This window comes from Ursus maritimus, unplaced genomic scaffold, assembly GCF_017311325.1.
Source record: "Ursus maritimus isolate PB19 unplaced genomic scaffold, ASM1731132v1 scaffold_6, whole genome shotgun sequence".
In the NCBI taxonomy this organism is placed as follows: domain Eukaryota; kingdom Metazoa; phylum Chordata; class Mammalia; order Carnivora; family Ursidae; genus Ursus; species Ursus maritimus.
The window spans coordinates 63,695,751-63,720,203 of record NW_024426774.1 but is presented as its reverse complement, the minus strand read 5'-3'; the positions used below and the strand labels follow the sequence as shown (position 1 = coordinate 63,720,203).

The 24,453-nt window shown below is 38.7% G+C and overlaps 1 protein-coding gene across 3 annotated transcripts in view; it reads left to right on the top strand.

Moving 5' to 3' along the window:
• EML6 (EMAP like 6) overlaps window positions 1-24,453 on the top strand; it is a 280,912-nt gene that overhangs the window by 174,121 nt on the left and 82,338 nt on the right. For all 3 annotated transcript variants that reach the window (XM_008700449.2, XM_040623471.1, XM_040623472.1), the window contains exons 13-16: window positions 1,821-1,939; window positions 4,024-4,210; window positions 6,295-6,400; window positions 13,617-13,710. In XM_008700449.2, coding sequence (XP_008698671.2) covers window positions 1,821-1,939; window positions 4,024-4,210; window positions 6,295-6,400; window positions 13,617-13,710 — 506 coding nt within the window. The remainder of the gene's footprint in view (window positions 1-1,820; window positions 1,940-4,023; window positions 4,211-6,294; window positions 6,401-13,616; window positions 13,711-24,453) is intronic.

Genomic DNA, 24,453 nt, shown 5'->3' with positions numbered 1-24,453 from the left:
ATATTTTGTTGCTGAATTACTCCTGAGCAGGAAGTTTTATTCTCTTCTACAAATGGAAATTTTAGGTCCACAGAGGTTATGAGACTTGTTCAAATCAGCAGTAGAAATGCCAAGACCAGAATTCAGTTCTCTTGAGTAGTTGATGAGCTGAAAAAAGCATCATGGGCTCAGATGGATAATTAACTTTAGCTTTTACAAGCTTAGTTCATTGCATCTGCAATAGACAAAGCAGTAATGAGGTATCTTCTGACTTCCTTTTTTTTTTTTAATTTTAAAGATTTTTAGTTAAATCCTAAACAGAGACTTTATTATGAGGATATATAATTTTTCAGGTACATAGCTTTATCAAATGAAATTTTTCCTTTATGAAGATGAACAATTATTAATAGATTTACTTTGTTTTGAATATGTTAAATTGATATCCCTAGATAGTAGGGCATGAATACATGATAGAGAAACAGCTTACTTTATATCTATATTTAGATTAAATTATAGGAAATGTTCTCTGAGTCAGCAGCACATTTTAGGTCCTAGGTTAGGCCAAGAGCTTTGGTCTAAATCTCAGAATCTGATCTGTCAAGATACATGAGATCATGAACAAAGATACTTCCAAAGCGTGATCACCATGATTCATGAGGTCGGCATTTTGCAAATGTCAGAATCATCAAGAGATTTCTCACCCTAGAAGAAATCATAGCAAAACATTTTATTTTTATTGATAATTTATTGAAGAATTTCCTTTATTTACTGGAAAATTATCATATTTTCTGAATTATTTAAACTCAAGATGATCTCGAATCCCAAAGATTTAAAAGGTATTTCAAGGTAGTTTTGTTCATTAGAAAGTAACCTTCATTCTCATGTCTTATGTACTTGATTTGGTTTATGTTTTCAAAGAACCAGCTCTTAATTTGTTCATCTTTTCTCTTGTCTTATTCTTTATTTCGTTTATTTCTGCTTTAATCTTTATTATTTCCTTCCTTCTGCTAACTTTGGGCTTAGTGTGTTCTTTTTCCTCGTTCCTTGAGGTATATTTTTAGGTTGTTGATCTGAGAGTTTTCTTTTTTCTTAAAGTATATATTTATAGCTACATACTTTCCTCTTAGAGCTGCTTTTTCTGTATCCCGTAAGTTTTGTTATGTTGTGTTTCCATTGTCTTTCGTCTCAAGATATTTTTTTAAATGTTCTTCTTGATTTCTTCTTTGATCCATTCGTTGGTCAGAAGTGTGTTGTTTAACTGCCACATACTTATGAATTTTCCAGCTCTCTTCCTGTGACTGATTTCTGCTTTCATACCACAGTGGCCAGAATACTTGATGTGATTTCTATCTTCCTGAATTTATTGAGACTTATTTTGTGGCCTAACATCTGATGTATCCTGAGAAGAACGCATATCCTGCTGCTGAAGGCTGCGATGTTCTAGATATGTCTGCTAGGTTATTTGGTCTGCAGTGTTCTGTATCTGCTATTTTCCTATTGATTCTTTGTCTGGGTCATTATCTATCCATTGTTCAGAGTGACGTCTTCTGCAACTATCATACTACTGATGTTTATTTCTCCTTTTAGTTCCGTTAGTATGTGCTTTATATATTTAGGTGCTCCGATGCTGGGTACGTATTTAAAATGGTTATATCTTCTTGATGAATTGGCCCCTTTATCATTATATATAATGACTGACTTTTGTCTCTGGTGACCATTTTTAGCTTCTCATGTTCTCAGAAACTTGATTGCCTGCAGTTAAAGACCTCCTGAGAATGCCAAGATACTAAGATTTTTGAAACCTGGAGAGTCTCAACTAAATGTTTCTGCTATGCTTTAAGGTTTACAAAGAAGATCTACCTCAGCTAAAGCAGCAAAGTAAAGAGAAAAACCATGCAGTGCCCTTCCTCAAAAGAGAAAAGGCTCCCGAGGACAGCTTGAAACTCCAGTTCATACACGGGTGGGTGCCTGTCACCAGCCTTATCAGCAGACCATTGGGTCCCCTCTTCTTGGTGCTGTCCCACTTCAGGCTGGCTCTTCTCTCCAGTGTGTATTGACCTGAAGTTAATATTAGAACCATGATTCTCTGTCCGGTTGTCTCAGGTGATGTTCTGTGGCCATAACAATGTGTATGTCTAGATTTTTCATGCTTCATTAACTTCATATGCATATGTTTCTGCGCCTCATTGTTACCGCACTCTGTTCTCTCCCCCATCCCTGTTCCTGTTACCCCCATATCTCCTGCTCTGTTTAGCTGGCTCCACCTAAGACAGTATTTTCTTGAAACGATTTTGCTCACATGTGCCCACAATTTTGAATTTTAAAAATATAAGGTACAACCTTCCACACTTCAAGTTGACATCTAAAATTTTTCAATGTAAGGTTAAATGATTATGAATAATTTATTATCTAGTGCTTTATAAATACATCATTTAAGGGGATCAGTTGGAACCTAAATGTTATAGATATTTGATTCCCACCGTCACCAATTAAAAAAATTCCTGCTACTTCTCCCATAGAATTTGATACTAATGTAGTGCTTTTATGCTTGAAAGGCTTTTCTTGATCACCCTATCATACTTTTTGCAAGGAAAGAAATGTATATAAGCGCAATTTAGATCTAATTCCCTGTGATCCTAAGTCTCTCTAACTTGTGTTATCTAATATGGTATCCACTTAATGCCACTGGGCACATGAAATATGGCTAGTGTGAATTGAGATGTGTTTTAGGTGTAAATGTAAAACACCGGATTTCGAAGACTTAGCATGAAAAAAAGAATGTAATATATCTCATTAAAATGTTTTATATTGTGGGGTGCCTGGGTGGCTCAGTCGGTTATGTGTCAGAATCTTGATCTCAACTCAGGTCTTGATCTCAGGGTCATGAATTCAAGCCCCACGTTGTGCTCCACGCTGGGCATAGAGCCTACCTAAAAAATGTTTTATATTGATTACATAATAATACTTTAGACACAAGGGGTTAAATGTTCTTAAAATAAATTTGATCTGTTTCTTTTTATCTCTTTTAATGTGGAAAATTTTCACTTACCAACATGGTTTGCATAATATTTCTATTGGACATAGCTGCTCTAAGTGTTCATTCTTTTTTGGATTGAAGTTTTGTTACAACTATTAGTAGTACAAAGCTTATCAGTCCAATATAGACACAAATTCTAATAAGTACTTAATATAAACAATTTTATTGGAAAACAATTTTAATAAGATTTTTTTCAGTGAGTTCAGATATATATACACATATATTACTGCTAGAATGTGATAGAGTTTAGTATTGGTTCTATTCCCATTTTTTTGTTTTTTAATAGTTACAAGCACTGAGAAAGCTTACTCACATAAATAAGTAGATGAGAAAGGAAACAATTTTATCGTAGCAACCTTACTCAGTTCTTTAAACTCCTCTTGCAACACAGATCGGTATATCTTGTAATTTTGATACATCACACGAAAATATAGTTTAATGATCTATCACTTGACAATTCAATTAAATCACTCTTCAATTTTGTTAAAAGCAAAGTATTGGAAATCACTTGACTTCAAAAGAACTTCATATCTAGTTATTGGAATTGTTCATTTTCAACATCCACACTTGGGTTTGTTCTGGTGTTTCTGGAAAGTTCGAGGCTCCAGGGTAACACACCTTAGTAAAATTCTAGGTGGACAAAAGGAATGACTTTCTAATGTGAGAGGAAGGTGATAGAGAAAGGGGAGGTGGGAAGGGAAAACCTGTACCTCCTCACAGGTGTGTTCTTAGACTGGCCACTTTTAAGAGCACATACAATAGCTGAGGATCTAAAAACAAATTCTGTTAAAATTATCAGTGCACATTTGCCCTTTAGCGAGTCCTCACACGCCCTCAGAGATCCTCGTACCCCTGTTGAAGATTACCGTCCCAAGCAACTCTGGAGACACCCGTGGTTCTACTTGTGCATGACCATATCAATGCGATAGCTTTGCCTTCTCATCCCTCCTGCTCTGTTGACTCACTGTCCATTCAGCTACTGTGCATTTCTTGGACCTGTGCTTCAGTTACAGAGGCTACGACTGTAGGAACAATCTATTCTACACGCAGACTGGAGAAGTGGTCTATCACATTGCTGCAGTTGCTGTTGTGTACAACAGACAGCAACACTCCCAGAGGCTGTACCTGGGACATGATGATGACATTCTCAGCCTGACCATCCATCCAGTGAAGGACTACGTGGCCACCGGACAGGTATATAGCTCTCCTCTGAGATGGGGCCTAGCCAAAAAGAGAGAGGATTTGGTTTTGAACCCAGTTTACATACTGGTTCAAGAAATACTTGATAGAAACAAACATGAGGGATGTGGCTGAAGATTCAGTGAAGACTGGGTCATGTCGTGATGGTGGGAGCATCACCCAGGACATTACAGCACTGTGGGAAGCCTTGAGGGATTTCATCTGACATGATATCAACGAACAGGATTAGCTAAAACTGAAATAAGTTCCATGAAGGCAGTCTTACTATATTTTCTTCATCACTGTATACCCAGTACTTACTATATCCTCGGTAATCAATAAGTTGAATGAATGAACCATCTTTTAATACTAGCAAAACATTTAGTGAACAGTTATTTTTGTAAAACTTAAAGCCATGAATTTTGACTAATTGATCATTTTATATTTTAACCTTTCAAAAAATTCTATCAGAACCATTTTGGAATGCCTGAACTTTGGATTGAACCTGTAATTGAAAAGCTACTCAAAACAGAGCCCTGTATTTAGTCATTTTGTGCATGCAGAGAGATAAAGTCAACTTCGTAATCAAAAAATCCGTTAAACTCAGATTTATTAGCTTGTGGCAAAGCAGTAATGTTAACAGTATTTTCAGTTTTGTACTCTTTTCTTCCAATGTATAGACTACTTTTTTGTTCAGTTTTGTCATGAGCTTTTAACTGTAGGTAAGACTTAAACGGATTCTCAACATGTAAGTGGCAAATTCAAGGAAAAACATGTGGTAGGAGGGTCAGAAATTAACATGAAACAAGTGATTCTGAGACCCAAATATAGGTGGTAGAGAAGTCTTTGCACAGAATTCCTAGCCTCGTGTTCATGAGATCAGTGGTGAAAGTGAGGACATGAAGGGAGTCAGTCCCCAGAAATGTGCATTTTGGGGAAGGAAAGTCCATGGCTTTTATAGAATTTGTAAAAGAATTATAGTCCTTCAAAAGAAAAATGCCATTAACTGACATACTGGTTTGCTACCAACTGTATATTAAACCATCTCTTCTGAATTAGCTGACATGGTTAAGTTTCTTACAAGTAATTGATGACTACTTTGCATTTTTACATTTCACTCTCCTCCCTCCCCTTTTTATTGTTCTTATAAACAGATGATGCCTGGTTCATGAGTATAATAACCTTCCTTTGAAAAAAGGAACAGAAATTGGTTCTTTTCATAACCCCCTGAGGAGATACCACATTCCTTCCTGCAATGGCTGTGAGGCAACCCAGTGACATATCAGTACACCAGGAGCCACTCCAGGGGCAACTGGGCCCCCACACACCAGTGTGGGAGTTGGCTGGATTCGGCTTCGCTACGTGCATGCTTTTATGTCCCGTTTTCTCTTTTATAGTCATTACACCCAACAGGGTTCTTTTTTCCCTTACAATTAAGTGGGGAAAACCACTTTGCTATTAAAATTTTTTCTGTTGTTGGGAATTAGTGGGGGAGAAGTTTGTATCCCCTCAAGGAGAATCTGCCTTAAGAGCAGGTAAGTCATGAAACTTATTTCCCAGGGGAGAAGCAGGGCCAGGCCTTCTTGGGATGAGTGAAATAATTGAGATGGTGACTTCCGTGACCAAGAAGTGGAATTGTATGTGGAGTTGAGAAGGCAGGAGAGAGAAATGTCGAACTAACCCAAAAAGCACAGTGGACATTTGATTTGGAGTTTTAAAGTACCTTCCCTGGGAGCCATGCACCAGGTTAGGCTGGCCTGGCACCCAGTGTGATGCCCACAATGAGCCTGTTAGACTCTTTGTGCCTCTGTTTTCTCAACTGGAGAATAATGGCGTCAGACCAGATGATTTCTAAGAGTCTCCCACTTTGCAAATGTGTGGTTTGGGATTTCTTTTTTTTTTTTAATAATAATTTTTTATGATGTTATGTTAGTCACCGTACAGTATATCCTTAGTTTTTGATGTAGTGTTCCATGATTCATTATTTGGTTTTGGATTTCTGAGCAGCGCTTGACTCAAAGGAGCTCTGAGAATGACTCGTGGAAATCATTCCTGTTAACATTTATGAGTAGTTAATAACACCTGCCCTGTTATTTAAGGTTGGAAGAGATGCTGCTGTTCACGTGTGGGACACACAAACTCTAAAATGTTTGTCGCTATTGAAAGGACAACACCAGAGAGGCGTGTGTGCGCTCGATTTTTCAGGTAAGCATCCGTTTCCCACTGAAGTCATTGATGGTTCTGCATTTACTTAGGCCCAGGTTTTTCGGGTTTTGTTTTTGTTTTTACAACCTCCTCTTTAGTTCTGTTTGTAATGAGCTAAGCCCTCGGTGTGTCAGCTACCCAGTCTCAGACCGGAAATCAGACATGCGAATACCTCACACGAAAAATGTGGCCTTTAGATGACACGTCCTTTCCTGGCCTTTCTCGTTTCCTCTCTCCCAAGTCATTACCCAGAGCTCACACTGTGCTCTGCATTAGTTTGAGCGGTTTGAAGTCCAGAGCATCTGTTGCCGTAGAAAGTCTTAGTTGCAAATGTCTGGCAGTGACTCAGAACATCCATTTCAATTTTATCTCACCAAGTAAGTGGGAGTACGGCACTTGCAATTTAAAATATCAAGAACTAGAGGGAGGGCTGCAAATTCTCTGCAAAGGGCCACTTCACAGCACTTGTGTTTTAGAAATTTCATGTTGAAAATAACAGAGCTGGGTTTTCCATCTCCTTAAGTTTGAACACAGTGCTTTCAGAATACTAACTGATGAATGTAATTTCCTTTACTGTGAGGCCGTTTCTTTAAGCTTGAATGGAGAATGAGTCACCAAAGATGTTTTCACCTTGAATATTTAATCCCAATTGTAGAAGTTAGATATAAGTAGAAAAAATTATAAACTTTCGACTGAAAATTGATTCTATAATTTCTTTTTTTCTAAATTCCATTCGGATGTTTAATATGTGTAGTGTGTGTGACGTTAATCATGCAGTTCGATGACTCCACAACGGCATTCTCTTTCCCATGTCGCCGCCTCTGCTTTCCTCGCTCAAGCCTGACTCCTTCTCATTTCTGCGCTGGTAATCATGCTGGACTCTGATTCCATTCCCACTTTCTCCAGTCCACCCTACCCAGTTCTGGAGTCTTCTGGGAATGCAGTTACTTTGCTACCATGTGGGCTCCTCTTGGTTGGCTGACTCGGGGCTGAGCCTCGGTTGGACATTCGTGGCCTTCCATGATGTGGCCTCAACCTCCCTTTGCGGTGTTTCCACCCACTTAGCCGTTCATGTTCCCTTATGTCTCCCTAGCTGTAGAACTGGAAGGCATGGCTCTCCTTCTTTTTGCCTGTGTCCCTTTGCTCATGCTGCCATGTGTCCGTTCAAGTCCGACCATCCTTTAAGATCACCTTCCAGGGAGAAATAACCTGCCCCTTGTTCTGCATCCCCTGGCCCGTGGTAGTCATTGTTCTTGGCTGCCTGTTGGGGTCCATGTGGTACAGTCGCTGTTTGTGCTCGTGCCCTTCTCATACGATCACCTGCTCGGCCAGCGGAGCCCGTCGCTCTCCTCCCCACTGCGCCCGTGGCAGTGCTGCCGACGCAGAAGCGACTCCGAAACTGTGAAGGAGCGAGTGAGGTTTTGCCTCCTACACTTTGTCTCTCCTGTCACTGTTACTACTAGAACTTCACATTGTAAACCATGTTTGGCTGAAAATGATCTCTGCTTATTTTTTGACCTACGAAGAAACATGGGGCAGTGAGGGGGATTCTTTTGTGACCTGCACATCCTCACATACTGGAAACTACTGTACAAATCCGAACTGCTGTATCGTTATTAGAGGTTATCTGAGACTTTCTGTGGTTATTGAACTAGTAAAACTCCAGGCTAAAGAGTCCCTACTCCACACTGGCAGGCACGTGAGGTTGGGAAGGCATGAGTACGAGGCAGGGAGAGCAGTCGGCATGCCACCTGCCTGTGGGAAGCCTGGATAACACACCCAGTAACAGCAGATACAAAGTCCTAAACTTCCAGAAGTTGGATGGGCCTACAGTTTTAAAGTATGTGTCGTATGTCCCTGAGAAAGCAGTAAAATCTGAAAGGAAACCATAATTTGAGTTCAAACTCAAGTGATTCTCTTCCAAGGATGTGAATGAATTTCTTCTACTTTTTTTCATGGCTCTACTCCTCAGTAGCTCAGCTGCACTTTTCCTAAAATTAACTGAGCTAGCCAATACATATGCACATACTTAATACAAAAATTATATTACTAAATATGCTCTAGAAAAGTAGTAAGAGACCCATTGGCAAAAATAAATAAAACATAAATGTGTATTAAATTATAGAGAATCTAATATATGCATATTTTTGGCAACATTAAAAATTGACACTACAACTCCAGATAATTTGGCACCATATAATAAAAGCTGTAACTCAAAATGACAAGTAGGTGGACTATGTGTATTTCATACATCTTTCTATGTATCAAGTTAAGTGAAAGAGAAAAAATACAACTCAAAATAGCATCTATTCACTAATTTCCCCTGGAAATATGTGTATATGTATTAACATATAAGCAGAGTGGCAAGAAATTAGAATAATATAAATTGAATTTAATAATCATTAGAATATTTTTTCTGTAGAATTAATTTCTTGGTTTTTAAATTAAGATACATCTAATGTCTGTTACTTGCGTACCTTTAAGGATGGGATTCGAGGAATATTGATTAAAGACGTTGAATAGAGATGAGTTAGTAGCAATAAGCTGGTCCCCAGTAACTTGACCTCTGTATTTCTGGGAAGTCCTCTCTCCTCTGGGCCTAATAGTTTTTGAAGAAGGAAAAATGAAGAGATTAAGTGAACTTCGAAATCTTTCCTCTGTAAGGCAGCCCCTCACATCAATTCCCTAGGGAGAGAAACTAGATGCTTTAGAAAGAGGTTGGGAAGCTGATTCCGTCACTGCTTCTAATTCCCACTTAGGGCAAATAACTATTGAGATATGAAATATTCTCTGCATAAAAAGGATATTTCAGTTTCAATAATATATTCTCTTGCCCAGATAACTGACTGGGGAGGAGCCATATCTGTTCAGCAAACGTGTTATTTTTGATTGCGGAAAATTGCATTTGTCTCAGAGTTCAGGTAGAATGATGATATATAAGTGGCAGAAAGGAAGCTAGTTGGTAGTTGTAGGAAGCACTGCTGCTAAGGACTATTCAGGAAGACCTTTGACTAGTAGCTCTTGTGTTTGAGCCTTCTTTGCCTGTGTAACCTTAAAGGAGACAAATGATGGCGGGTGGCTCTTCTTTGTGGTCTCTGTGGCACCTCCAGAAGGTGTGAGCAGAGGTCTTTTTGATCTCACTTATATTGGTAGTACTTTGTGTGATGATGACAAAACTGAAAGCCCTGAATCACGTTCTAGACCAAGAATGAGGATCCAGAAAGTTTGGTGGTATGGTGGGGGTAAAAGTCAGACGTGGCAGATCCGGAGCTAGAACCCAGGTCTCCTGCCTCAGTGCAGTGAGAAGGCACCAAGCCTGGGGTTTTAGGCTGGCAAGAGCTATGCCAGGAGCTCTCCCCTCTGAGTCCTCTTGCCTGCTCCTGCCTCTGCCCTCCATTAGGGCCAGTGCAAACTTGGAACAAGAGAGTCATACCTGGAGCACTCAGTGTCACCCCCTTTACCCAAAGGCAAGTGTCTCCAGCTGCCCTGCTCCCACTTGCCAGTATAAAGGCGGAATGGGCATGGTGGTACACAGAGGCTGCCACAGAACAGCCCCCAGTAAAAAGAGAGCCCTGTCCTAGAACAGGCCTGAAACACACATTTATGGACTAGGAACAGGAGCAACTCTACCTTTCTTTTGAAAAGTGATAGAAAAGTGAGTAGCTTAAGTCAACATGCCAAGAGAGATTACTTCAATTTCCCTATTGAACCACATGAACAGGGCACCAACATTGGTCATTACCTAGCTGGTGGCACCATCTGTGTCCCTCAGGACCCCATATCCATCCATCTCTTACGAGCCAGTTCATTTGGGGAGGTGTTGTGGAGGCCTGATAGTACATTGGTCTCTTATTAGAAAAAGAAACTGTCATGGAAATACAGAGCAGGCAACAAATGTGAAAACTAGACAACAAATAAGCAGTCATACGAGGAGTTTAGATTAATCCGTTCTTGCTGCTGTTGCAAAGCAAACAAAAAGACATTTTTAATGAAAACCATTTCTTAAAACATAACCCATAACTCCATGTAAACAAGAAGGAATGAATTTACATTCTGTCACTTAATTGAGCAACTCTTTGCTCTGTGAATTCATTACCACTGGCTAGGGAAAATGGAGCCATCTTCGATTTTGTGCTTACGGGACAGAAGGTGCTTCCACACGAATAGAAAACCAGATTAGAAACAAAGTTTCAGCCACATAAATTTTTTTAGTTTAATATCCTACTCCTATTTTAAAAAATCTTCACTGAATAATACTGATTTCCACAAGGGCATGTCTAAGACTAACTGGATTTCTCTATGCTCAATTCTGAAAATCTATGCATTTTTTATGAGCCCTGAATGCAGGGACCAACTTGTAATCATCTGAGTAGAACTTTTCTCTTTCCACTATGCCCTTTACCATTGACATTAAGTGCCTTAGAATTATTTCTGGTCTGTGTCACGGAATATCCATAATTAATACATACTGTGACTGGAAAGATTTAAAAGGACATTACCTTGACTCTAAAAATGTGGCTAAAAATAAAACTCCAGCTGGTCAAGGAACAATGGATCTTCAAAGTGAAAGCCAAGTCTCTTTGGGGGACGGTGGAGGAGGGCGAAAACTGGGAAAAGATAAAAAGGTGGCCAATTATATTTCCGAACCACATGGTATGCAGAAATAGCCTATACCTGCAGAATTTAAGAAAAGGTCACTATCCTAAAGAAGAGGTATGGTTGTCGAGGCGCATCTGGGTTTGTACTGTTTCTTCATTTCTCCTCATAGTCACGAATTAGGGAGAAAGGAATAGAATCGGGAAGACAAGCTGATAGAACGTTGAGGAAATGCTAATAAAAAGCCAAAAAAAATTAATTTACCCCGAGACCTTCTTCGAAAGACACAAAATTTGAACCATCATTTTAAATGTGTGGATTCTTGCCTTCTAAGGATGTATTACTATAGCTACACAGGTTACAAAAGGAAACACAAAATTGTAGACTTAATAAATGGGAAAAAAAGAGACACTGAATATTAGTGCCATGATTTTGAAAGAAATCATTAAAACAATTAAAATTTGTGTGGTTAGATAACATAGCACATTATCTTTCCCTTCATACTACCATACACACTTTTTTAAAAAAAGATTTATTTATTTTAGAGAGTGCATGCAAGCAGGGGGAGGGGCAGAGGGAGAGGAGAGAAGCAGACTCCCCGCTGAGCGGGGAGCCCCCTGCTGGGCTCAATCCTAGCACCCCGAGATCATGATGTGAACCTAAACCAAGAGCCTGAGGCTTAACCGACTGAGCCACCCAGGCGCCCCCATACACACATTCTGTCTTTTTCTCCTCCTTCCTCTTCAGTGTCACCAGCATTCACTGGAAACTAACTTAGTGGGAGGATCACAAAGGAAATGTGATATGATTACTATAAGCCTTAGCAGAGCTTATAATCTAACAAAGAGAGGAGAGAGGAAGCTCTGATAAATAATAAATAAATAAAATCACCAAAATACGGAGGCATATTACTATAGAAGCAGAACCAGGCCGTCCCAAGAGGTATGGAAAGAGTAATGTTGGTAGTGAGTAGGAAGCCACTATCAGTTCCCTCTCCCAAACATTTAGAAAGAGACCTTGCACAATTTAAAGCCTGGTGATGGTTAAGGAACAATGGATTTGGAAGACACATTTGTTTATCATGACCATGTGATGATAATTTAGCTCTTTTGGAAAGCATGAATGTCTCATCTGATACTGAGCCTACTAGCTTGAAAGGGTTCATGTAACTTTCAAATCCTTGTCTCATATTTAGTAATAGTCCAGGATTGAGTTGGATTTGTTTGCTAAGCCAGGCTCTTCCTTTCTCTGATTCTGCTCCTGCCTCTGGAGAAGGAAGCGTGGTAGCTTGGGGGACGATCTGGCACAAGGAAGGGCACTCACAGGTTGGGCATTGGTTAGCATCTGGGGAGGGTTGCCAGATTTAGCAAATCGAAATATGGGAAGCCAAATAAATTTTTAGTACAAGTATGTTCCATACAATGCAAGTGGAATAATTAATTTCAATAATGCATAGGACCTACTTATACTAAGAAATTGTTCGTTACTTATCTGAAATTCCAGTTTAACTAGGTTTCCTTTATTTTAGCTGGCCACTCTAATGTGGCCTGCCTTTGAAAATACCAGTTAAGACCCTGGGTGGATTGGGGAAACAGTTTATCAGATCCTTGTGCTTCTTTGCCTTCGTGTTGTGGGGAAGAAGACATCTGCTAAACTAACTGATAGTGAATCTGGCCACCCATCTCCCTGTCAGCACAGAGCTAAGGTGAAATCATTGAGTCCAGACACTCCTCCTGTGAATCTGGCTTGTGAGGAGGAAGGAAGGGAAAGACTTGCTAACTGTATGGCTTCTTTGGTCTTGAAGGGGAAAAAACATATTAACGATTTTTGATTTTCAATTTAATTACATAGACAATACATTTTAAGTGTTTTTTTTTTTTAAAAAAACAACCCAAGGGTCTACATTATAGTAGTCATTCATGGCATTATAAATAATATTGAATACTAAGGGAAAATGTTCACCATACAGCAAATGAAAGAAGATTAGATAATAGTACGTTCATTATCATCCTGGTTTTGTTTTTTAAAAGCACATTTATGTGGAGAAACTGACAGGATATACACCAAAGGTAGGCCTAAAAATTGGGATGATTTCTAAATTTCCTCTATCTATACTTTCTAAATGTCCTATAATAAGCATAGTACATTTGAAATAGGGAAACTAAGAGATTAAGATTTTTTAATTATATGTCAACTTTTGAAAGAAATTTTGAAATTAAATTTAGTTTCTATAATGCTCTTATCTTGGAGGTTTAAATAGAACCCAGTTTTTTAAAGCTGAAAAGAGACCGAGTCACAAAGCCAAACGGCTCTTCGAGTAAATGTCATGAGATTTGTTTGTCATGAACTAGACAAGGTCTTTGTGATGGGAGGTGTCTCAGGCTGGAGTGTTAGGTCAGTGATTTAATCCATCGACCAGTTATGACGCATTAAGAAGCTCAGCTCTTATTAGAGATGCGTTTCATTCAGCGAGGTCCCACTAGTACGCGATACTCCTAATGCGCTGCAGCCTAAATCGTATTCGTAACACCCACTTCATATTTGTCTTTACAGTGTATGAAATGTTTTGGTTTTTCATTGAAGAAATGAGTCATTTGCCATTTGTGTTGTTTTCATACAGCTGATGGAAAATGTCTGGTGTCGGTTGGTTTAGACGATTTTCACAGTATTGTGTTTTGGGACTGGAAAAAGGGAGAAAAGATAGCCACCACAAGGTAAGGCGGTGCTGAGGTCGTGCGGCCTCCTGCTGATTCTCTCGCTCAGTAAAGGTCAATTGTTTTCATTTTCTGGTGAGATTTCATCTTCAAACTCAGATGGAACTCGCATGGAAAGCTTAACACCTAAGCAAAAACCTACTGCAATATTTCATGGGGACAAACCCGACTTCGAGCAGTTAATGTTTGTTTCAGGGAACTGGAAAATCTCGAAACCCTTTCCAGAGAGTTACTCATCACTTCACTTTTAGTAATATACACATTGTCTTTATTAGAGCTTTTGTAGCACTAGACAAGCAGCTTTTTGCAGACTTGGGCTTCGCCCCTTGTTTTTCGACTGTCTTTGCATCTGGTAGAGGAGTGCCAATGTCACTGGAGTCAGAAGTACCATTTGTCATGAGGCTGTGTCATGCTGGAAAGGAGTCCCCATCGTGTGCAACTGCCGCTCGCTTTCAAAGCAGGCAAATTGTTTCCCTAATCTCCCCATCTTATAAATAGACTTTCCAAGACTGACTGCTGTTTATAGACCACCTGTCCTCCCTCACCCCAGCCTCCCTGCCTGCTGAATCAGCCCAAGGTCTGAACACTCCTTTCTACTCTGACTTACGTTGGGCTTAGCTGTTTGCCGGCTGCGGTCAGAGGTCAACATAGTTGGCAGCCCAGGCCCGTTGATACAATTTGCTGCCCGAGACAGGTTATCAGCTTACCTCTCCACTAGTTCTTCTCTACACGAACCAACTTCCTTTCTGTCTCGCGGTATAAAGTCATTTTTAAGTTAACGTCTTTGAACCCCAATATTCACTTTGTAAATTAATATTTCCCTTCATAGTATTAAATAGGAAGAAAGTTTTTTTTGGCAATTTGATTTAACAAATGAAGATCTGTAAATTGCTGGGGACTCAGAGCAGGAGCAGATGGAGCCCTGAGGACTCCAGCTGACCATCTTAGGAGAAAACAGAAGATTTTCTGATAAGTGCTATTAAGATGAAATTCTTGGCAGCAAATAACAGCTCATCAATCTGCCTGCCCAAGTGGGCTTTCTTGGCCTCTCTAGTATTCCACACCGTTTTATCATTCCCTGCTAGTACTCAGATTCAGCTCTTCATTAGAACTCTGGCTTTCCCTTTAGACGAATACACTGAATTTTAGTTTAATATTTCTGATAACTGCAACGCAGATTATTTCAGGCAAAGCCCATGTCTTCATTTCAAAAGCAACAGAAAAGCAATTTTCCTGCTAGAAAACCATCTGCAACCTTCTGTGGCTCACCTGTTGTGTGCCAGAAACATTCTTAGAAACGGAAGAAAGAAATACTTATTAAAATTTTAAAGGTACATATTTTATATGCTGGGTAGTGTTACTTCTGTTTAATTAACACAAAGCGACTTAACACCATTATGTTAGTAACACACTTTATTTTTGAAATTGCTCCCAAGCCTTATGTCACATTCGCAGAACAGGACACCTGCAAAATTGCCCTCCAGTAATACTTTTGCAATTGTTAACATTAACCAGGGCTCTTTCTAAGGAGGAATGTGAAGGATTGCCAAAGTTCTTTGAAGACTACTAGGTTTTAAAATAATAAATAGGTAAATATTTACATAAATTGCTCTTTACATAATAATATTTATATAAATTTATATAATTTAAATAAGTATAAATATACAAATAAATAAAAACTCTATGGCCTTCAGTTACATATTTAGGCAGATAGAAACCTTAAAAACTGGGGCATAGGGGCGCCTGGCCGGCTCAGTCAGTAGAGCACGCAACTCTGGATCTCGGGGTTGTGAATTTGAGCCCCACATTGGGTGTAGAGATTAAAAAAAAAAAAACAACACAAAACAAAACTGGAGCATGAAAGAAGTGACAACGAAAAACAGGTGACAGTTTACTGATGATACCTTACTGGCTTCAAAGAGTCTTCCTAGCTCCTGAGAAGCCTTGATTTCCTCTCAGGATGGCTGACTCAGTGACACCCCTCACTTCGTCCTTCTGTGTCTCGGTCGTGCCAGTGGTGGGCCCGAGCCAGGCTTACGTGAACCTGCTTCTGTCAGCCTGCAGTGCTCTGGCCAGACGGTGTTCTACAGTAACCCCTACCCCCCAGGATGTGAGAGCCGCCCATGGAGGGACGGGCAAGTCAGGAGCCACGCCGTGTCACCAGCTGACGCCCAGGGCTGAGGCGTGCCACCTGCATTTGTGAAAATGCCTTACTGACGCTCCTTTGTTCTCAGCTCAGAGAAATTCGGGATTGGCATGTGGAGATCTTATAAGATCTCTCTGAGGCTTAATCCAATCTCTGAACAATTCTTCTGCCTCTTTGATAATTTTCATGAAAGATTTCAATCACCTACATTACAAATGAATTTTTTCAGTCTTTTTTTCCTTTTGAAGGTTGTTCAGATTTTAGGGTTATATACAAGTAACCCATTGAATAACCAAAGCCAATCTCTTATGGGCAGTAGTTAAGTCACCTAATATCAGTGTCAGTCAGAGAAGAATAGTGAGATAATCAGGTGCCTCTGTGTCCCTTTATTTGCATTTCTAATGCACCAGTAACAGGACTGTGGGGGACAGTGACTAATTATTCTTGACATGCTTCATCTTGAAAGTGTGAATAGTAGGCAAAAGGGACAGTTATCAAGGTGTCAATGAGAATACTTGCACTGTCAGCGTGACATACTTGTGCTCCTGGAAAGCTCAGGGACGAAACGTAGGCCCAGGAAGGGCAAGTGTGCATAACTGAGCAGTTTGTATTTCCTCGTGAGCTTTGTTGCTCGATTTATTATAGGTCCCCACCCTTACGTGCATTTAGGGAATGTGATAAAGTCTCCTGCAGACCCAACTGGCACCTTTCTTTCTTTTCTCACTTTCCTTTTTAAAAATGTGTATCTCTTTTTTTAAATCACATTTATTGCTGTTTTCTCTATTTTCAAAATAATGCATGATCATTATAGAAAAGTTAACACAAAAAAAACACCCAGAGAAAAATGAAAATCATCCATAATTCCGTTACCCATGACATAGCCGACATTTTAGCGTATGTTCTTTAGTATCTATTGTTCCAGTGTTCTTATCCATTTTTATTCATATGTGAGATATTCCACATATGGCTCTGTAACTGGCTTCTTTTTTCACTCACCAGTATGTCCTCTCACTTTATTCTTATTATTCCCTGGCTTATTCTGTATTATTATTCTATATTGTAAGCTATTTTATTTATTCTTTATGGGGAAGTGTTTTCCTTTTTTATTTTTTTTTTCCAATTTTTATTTAGATTCTAGTTAGTTAACATACAGTGCAATGTTGGTTTCAGGAGTAGAATTCAGTGGTTCATCACTTACAACACCCAGCACTCATCACAACAAGGGCCCTCCTTAATGCCCATCACCCATCTAGCCCATCCCCCCAAAACCCCTCCCTCTATCAACCCTCCGTTTGTTCCCTGTAGCTGTCTCTTATGGTTTGTTTCCCTCTCTCTCTCTCTTCTTCCACTTGCATATGTTCACCTGTTTTGTTTCTTAAATTCCACATATGAGTGAAATCATATGGTATTTGTCTTTCTCTAACTTATTTCAATTAAGATAATACACTCTAGTTCCATCCACATTGTTGGAAATGGCAAGAGTTCATTCTTCTTGGTGGCTGAGTAATATTCCACCGTGTGTGTGTATACACACATAGCACATCTTTATCCATTCATGAGTTGATGGACATTTGGGCTCTTTCCATTGTTTGGTTATTGTTGGTAATGCTGCTATAAACATTGGGGTGCAGGTGTCCCTTAGAATCTGTATTTTTGTAGCCTTTGGGTAAATACCTAGTAGTGCAATTGCTGGGTAGTTCTATTTTTAGCTTTTCAAGGAATCTCCATACTGTTTTCCAGTGGATGCACCAGTTTGCATTCCCACCAACAGTTTGTAAAAGGGTTCCCCTTTCTCCACATCCTCACCAACACCTGTTGTTTCCTATATTGTTAATTTTAGCCATCATGACAACTGGTAGGTGGTATCTCATCATGGTTTGATTTCTATTTCCCTGATGATGAGTGATGGTGAGCATCTTCTCATGTCTGTTAACCATCTGGATGTCTTTGGAAAAATGTCTATTCATATCTTCTATCTATTTCTTTTTTTTTTTTTTAAAGATTTTATTTATTTATTCGACAGAGATAGAGACAGCCAGCGAGAGAGGGAACACAAGCAGGGGGAGTGGGAGAGGAAGAAGCAGGCTCATAGCGGAAGAGCCTGATGTGGGGCTCGATCCCATAACGCCGGGATCACGCCCTGAGCCAAAGGCAGACGCTTAACCGCTGTGCCACCCAGGCGCCCCATATCTTCTATCTATTTCTTAACTGCATTATTTGGTTTTTAGATGCTGAGTTTGAGAAGTTCTTTATAGATTTTGGATACTAGCCCTTTAACAGATATGTCATTTGCAAATATCTTCTCCCATTCCATAGGCTGCCTTTTAGTTTTGTTGGTTATTTACTTTGCTGTGCAGAAGCTTTTTACTTTAATGAGGTCCCTATAGTTCATTTTTGCTTTTGTTTCCCTTGGCTCCAGTGACATGTCTAGTAAGAAGTTGCTATGGCTGAGGTCAAAGAGGTTGCTGCCTCTGTTCTCCTCCAGGATTTTGATGGTTTCTTGTCTCACATTTAGGTCTTTCATCCATTTTGAATTTATTTTTGTGTATGGTGTAAGAAAGTGGTCCAGTTTCATTGTTCTGCATGTTGCTGTTCAGTTTCCCAATACCACATGTTGAAGAGACTGTCTTTTTCCATTGGATATTCTTTCCTGCTTTGTTGAAGATTAGTTGAACATGGGGCGCCTGGGTGGCTCAGTCAGTTAAGCATCTAACTCTTGATTTTGGCTCAGGTCATGATCTCAGGGCCATGAGTTCAAGCCCTGCTTCAGACTCTGCGCCAAGCACGGAGTCTGCTTGGGATTCTCTCTCCCCCATGTTTGCACATGCTCGCTCACTCGCTCTCCTAAAAAAAATAAAATTTTGGTTGACCATATAGTTGTGGGTCCATTTCTGGGTTCTCTGTTCTGTTCTATTGATCTGTGTCACAGTTTTTGTGCCAGTTCCATATTGTCTTGATGACTGCAGCTTTGCAATATAGCTTGAGGTCGGGAATTGTGATGCCTCTGGCTTTCCTTTTCTTTTTCAGCGTTGCTTTGGCTATTCGGGGTCTTTTGTGGTTCCATACATAGTTTAGGATTGTTTGTTCTAGCTCTGCAAAAAATGCCAGTGGTATTTTGATAGGGATTGCATTAAATGTGTAGATTGCTTTGGGTAGTAAAGACATTTTAACAATGTTTGTTCTCCCAATCCATGAGCATGGAATGTTTTTTCTTTGTGTGTGTGTGTGTGTGTGTGTACTTCAATTTCTTTCATCAGTGTTTTTTGTTTTCAGAGTACAGATCATTGACTTCTTGGATTAGGTTTATTCATAGTTATCTTACAGTTTTTGGTGTATTGTAGGCTATTTCAAATCTTTTTTGAAGATGGGGTATAAATCAAACATTCCTTCACTCTTCCAAGCTGTGAGCTACCTCCACAAAAAAAGAGAACACAAATCACACACAGGACTGGGCTCCTAAGCAAATGAAGTGTTCTGAATAGAACATTTGGAAGCCAGGTCACCTGTGTGCAGATGCTCCGGACTTCTAGAAGAGACGGATTCCTTCCCTCTTCCCCTGTATTTGCCGATGGAGTTTACAGTGTGGCCCTATGTGGTGAATTACTTACAACTCTGGCATGAAGAATCACCCTTTATTAGGGCAGCAGGACAGTCTTTGGCATTCTTATTTCCTGCTTAGGACCTGAAACTCTTTCCATTTTATTTTTCTTACTGATGCAGTTATAGGCAACTACCCTACAGATTTAACAAGTGTCTAAGGGAAAAATGGCAGGAGTATCCATGAATGTCCTTTATGTAGATGTTGACATTAACTAACATTGACCTGCCGTCATTCATCAGTGTAGAACTTTAGCCACAACAGAAAACACACTGGTGTTTTTATGACATCAAGAAATTAGATGAAAACTAAAAAGTGCTCTCAAAATAACCCATTTTTCCAACTATCTAAATTTTTGGCATTGGATAAACACAAAACAGTCCTCTTTTCTGTGTAGGAAATGTAATTTGTTATACCTGCTCTCAGTTTTCATGTCAGTTTTCTCTAGCATCTTCCCTCTAAAGTTATTATTAATGACTTAGAATCCATGGGGATTTTCCTCCAAGCAAGAAATCTTTGGACGCTTAGTGTCTTTTATGGTTATCTGGTCTATTTCTCATCTTGGTATTAAGCACATTTTCTCTTCTTTCATATCTAAACTTTTATCTCTCTGTCCTAATTGTTCCTGATAACTTCCAGTGATGCATCTTGGCCCTAATGTCCATGAGTCCCTTTGAACTTACAAAGAAACGAAGAGAGAAAGTTCAAACATCAATTCCTCTCCTTTCCCTGCCTGTCACTGTAGGGCCCATGTAATGGGCATGGAGATGCCCTGTCCTGTCCTTTGAACTTATTATGGAAAATTTCAAATTATACAGAAGTGGAGGAAATAGCATAACAGACTCTCTTTCACCCAGCTGCATCATTCTACAGATGGTTCAAATCTTTCCCCCTCATTTTTTTCTTTTACTTACTTTTTTGCTAGAATAATTTAAAGAAAATTTAAGACATCATGTCATTTGGCCTATATATACTTCATTAAGCATTTCTAACTTAAAAAACATATTTTTATTTTATTATTTAATTGAAGCATAGTTGATATACAATATTATGTTAGCTTCGGGTGTACAACATAGTGATTTGACATTTATATACATTTTGAAACACTTACCATGATAAGCGTAGTTATCATCTGTCACCATCCAAAGTTCTTAAAATATTGACTGTATTCCCTGATATACTTTTCATCCATAACTTACTTATTTCATAACTGTCAGGTTGTTCTTCTTAATCCCCTTCAGCTGTTTTGCCCATTCCCCAAACCCCATCCCCTGTGCAACCTCCAATTTATTCTCTGTATTTATGAGTCTGTTTCTATTTTGTCTCATTCGTTTAATTGTTTTTTAGATTCCACATGTCAGTGAAATTTTATGGAATTTGTCATTGTCTGACTTAGTTCACTTAGCGTAATACTCTCTAGATCCATCTATGTTGTTGCAAATGGCATGATTGCATGCTTTTTAATGGCTGAGTAATATTCCTCTGTGTGTGCGTGTGGGTGCGACCACATCTTCCTTGTCCATTCATCTAATGGATGAACACTTGGGTTGCTTCCATATCTTGGCTCTTGTAAGAAATGCTGAAATAAATATATGGGTGCATAGATCTTTTGGAATTAGTGTTTTTGTTTCCTTTGGGTAAATACCCAGTCATGGAATTACTGGATCCTATAATATTTGTCTTTTTAATTTTTTGAGGAAACTCCATACTGTTTTCCACAGTGGCTGCACCAATTTATATTCCCAACTGTGCACGGGGGTTCCTTTTTCTCCACATCCTTGTCAACACTTGTTATTTCTTATGTGTTTGATAGTAGCCATTCTAACTGGTGTCAGGTAATATCTCATTGTGGTTTTAATTTGCACTTTTCTGATGATGAGTGATGTTGAACATCTCTTCATGTGTCTGTTTGCCATCTGTATGTCTTCTATAGAAAAATGTCTATTCAGGTCCTCCACCCATTTTTAATGGGATTTTTTATGGTGTTAAGTTGTGTAATTCTTTATATACTTTGCATATTAACCCCTTATCATATATATCATTTGCCAATATCTTCTCCCGTTCACTAGGTTGCTTTTTTGTTTTGTTGATGGTTTCCTTTGCTGTGAAAAATCATCATCTTCTCCTTTTTTTTTTTTTTTTTGTTTTCTGTGGCTCGTGTGTGTGTGTGTGTGTGTGTGTGTGTGTGTGAAAAATCTTCTTCTTTTCGTGTCCTGATAATTTATTTTTGCTTTTGTTTCTCTTGCCTGAAGTGACATATCCTTAAATATGTTGTTGAGGTCAATGTCCAAGAGACTGCTGCCCATGTTTTCTTTTATGACTCTTATGATTTCAAATCTCACATTTTGGTCTTTAATCTATTTGCATTTATTTTTGTGTGTGGTGTAAGAAGGTGGTCTTGTGTCATTCTTTTGCATGTAGCCCTCCAGTTTCCTCAGCACCATTTGTTGAAAAGGCCATCTTTTACCAATTATAAATTCTTGCCTCCTTTGTTGTAAATTAATTGACCATATAGGCATGGATTTATTTCTTGGATCCCTATACTGTTCCATTCATTTTTATGTCTGTTTTTGTGCCAGTACCATACTGGTCTTCCCCCTCACACACACACACACACACACACACTGTTTCGATTACTCTAACTTTGTAGTGTGTCTTGAAATCTGGGATTGTGATAACCTTCTGTGTTGTTCTTTCTCAAGATTTCTTTGGCTATTCAAGGTCTTTTGAGGTTCCATGCAAATTTTAGGATTATTTGTTCTAGTTCTGTGAGAAATGGTATTTTGGTAGGGATTGCTGTCAATCTTTAGAGTGCTTCGGGTACTAGTGGACATTTTAACAATATTAATTCTTCTAACCCATGAGCATGGTAAGTCTTTCCATTTGTTTGTGTCATCTTCAGTTTCTTTCATCAGCGTCTTAGAGGTTTTAGAGTATAGGACTTTAACCTCCTTGGTTAAGTTTAATTGTAGGTAACTTATTCTTTTTGGTACATTTATAAATGGGATTGCTTTTCGTAATTTCTCTTTTTGCTAATTTGTTATTGGTGTTTAGAAATGCAACAGATTTCTGTGTACTGATTTAATATCCTGCAACTTTACTGAACTCATTTATTAGTTCTAATAGTAAGGCCATATATGAAAAACCCACAGCTAACATCATACTGAATGGTGAAAAACTGAAAGCTTTTCCTCTAAGATCAGAAACAAGACAAGGATGTACACTTTTCCACTTTTATTCAACATAGTACTGGAAGTCCTAGCTGCAGCTGTCAGACAAGAAAAAGAAATAAAAGGCATCCAAATTGGTAAGGAAAAAGTAAAACTGTCACTATTTGCATATGACATGATCTTGTATATAGAAAACCCTGAAGACTCCACCAAAGGTTCCTCCATGTCTTCTCATGGCTTGATAGCTCATTTCTGTTTATCACTGAATGATACTCTGTGGTCTGGACGTACCACTTTAGTATTATTTTATTTATTTATTTACTTATTCACCTGCTGAAGAACATCTTGATTGCTTCCAAGTTTTGCCAATTAGAATTAAATTGGCTGTAAACATCTGTGTGTAGGTTTTGTGTTGAATTTATGCCTTGATTTTTTTGTTGCGTGTAGTCATTTATCCATTGTATTTTCAGTTGTTTTTTGTGTATGTTGTTGATTTTGTACTTTTTTATGCTGTAGCTTGATTAAATTATCTTGTTTGTAATTGTTTTTACATTGTTTTCTTTCGAATTTTCTAGATAGATGGTTGCATCATCTGCAAATAGAAATAGTTTTACCTCTTCCCTTCCAGCTCTTGGGTCTTTAATTTTAAAAATCTTACCTAATTGCACTTGTCAATACGTTCAATACAAGGTTAAATGGCAGTGGTAACCATCTCATTCCTGACTCACTAGTGATGACATTAAGTAGGAGTCTGACTTTTGAGTTCACACATGTGAAAACACATCATGAATAAGCTATTGTTTCAGCACTTTCTGTTTCTAAAGGATAATGGCACACAACATCTGGAGAGCCAGCTTGTGTATAGTTGTTCTTGAATGAATCTGGGTTTTTCAATGAGAGTCAGAGACTGCGGGGAATTATAAGTGTCTAAGAGATAAGTCTCCATTAAGTCCTACTTGAGTGAGTCCTAGTTGAGTGTTTTTTAATCACAAGGGAGTGTTAGATTTTTGTCAAATACTTTTCAGTATCTGTGAAAATAACACAATTTCTCTTATGCATATTAATATGATAAATTGTATCATTTGAGTCCTTAATAATACAGCATCCTTGCATTCAGCCACAAAGTATTTTTTAATGTGTTACTGGATTTCCTTCACTAGAATTTTACTTAACATATTAGTATAAGTATAATTTAGAGATATTGGTCAGGTATGTTCTTTTGGTTAATTGCTTTTATTTACATAATGAAAGTTATGTCCTAATATAGTAGAAAAGACCATCAAATAGTCCATTAAACCCAGTACAATCTATTAAGTCCAGTAAATCCTGAAGTTCTAGTGAGAACCTATCTGCAGCAAAATTTCCCTGGCACTATGGAACACCAGGCCTAAAGCCTCGGGTCTGTAGCTGGTCCTCATTCTTGTATTTGTCCTTCTGCATCTTGGGTTATGAATTTGTATTTCTGAATGCAGATGCTCCTAAAGTGCCCTGGATTAATAGATGACATCCTTTCTCTCCCCATGGATGTGAGCTAGAGGCTTCAATTTCTAGTAAATACGTTTCTAGCTGAAATTCTGTGTCATCTAAAGTTATGCCTTCCACAGCAAAGAATATTACATTTGAAGCTTCTCATTAATATGATGGCAACGTCTTCCCCCTTTTCCTATACAAGACCTCTATATCCTGAGAACTGCAATCTTATGATAGTGGCATTAATTTTATCTTATGGAGACATTCCAATCTATTATAAATAGTTCATTAATTTGTTTAAAGCATAATTGAGTAGACTTTGGTAGCTGTATGAGGCTTAGAAGAGAGGGCTCAAACAT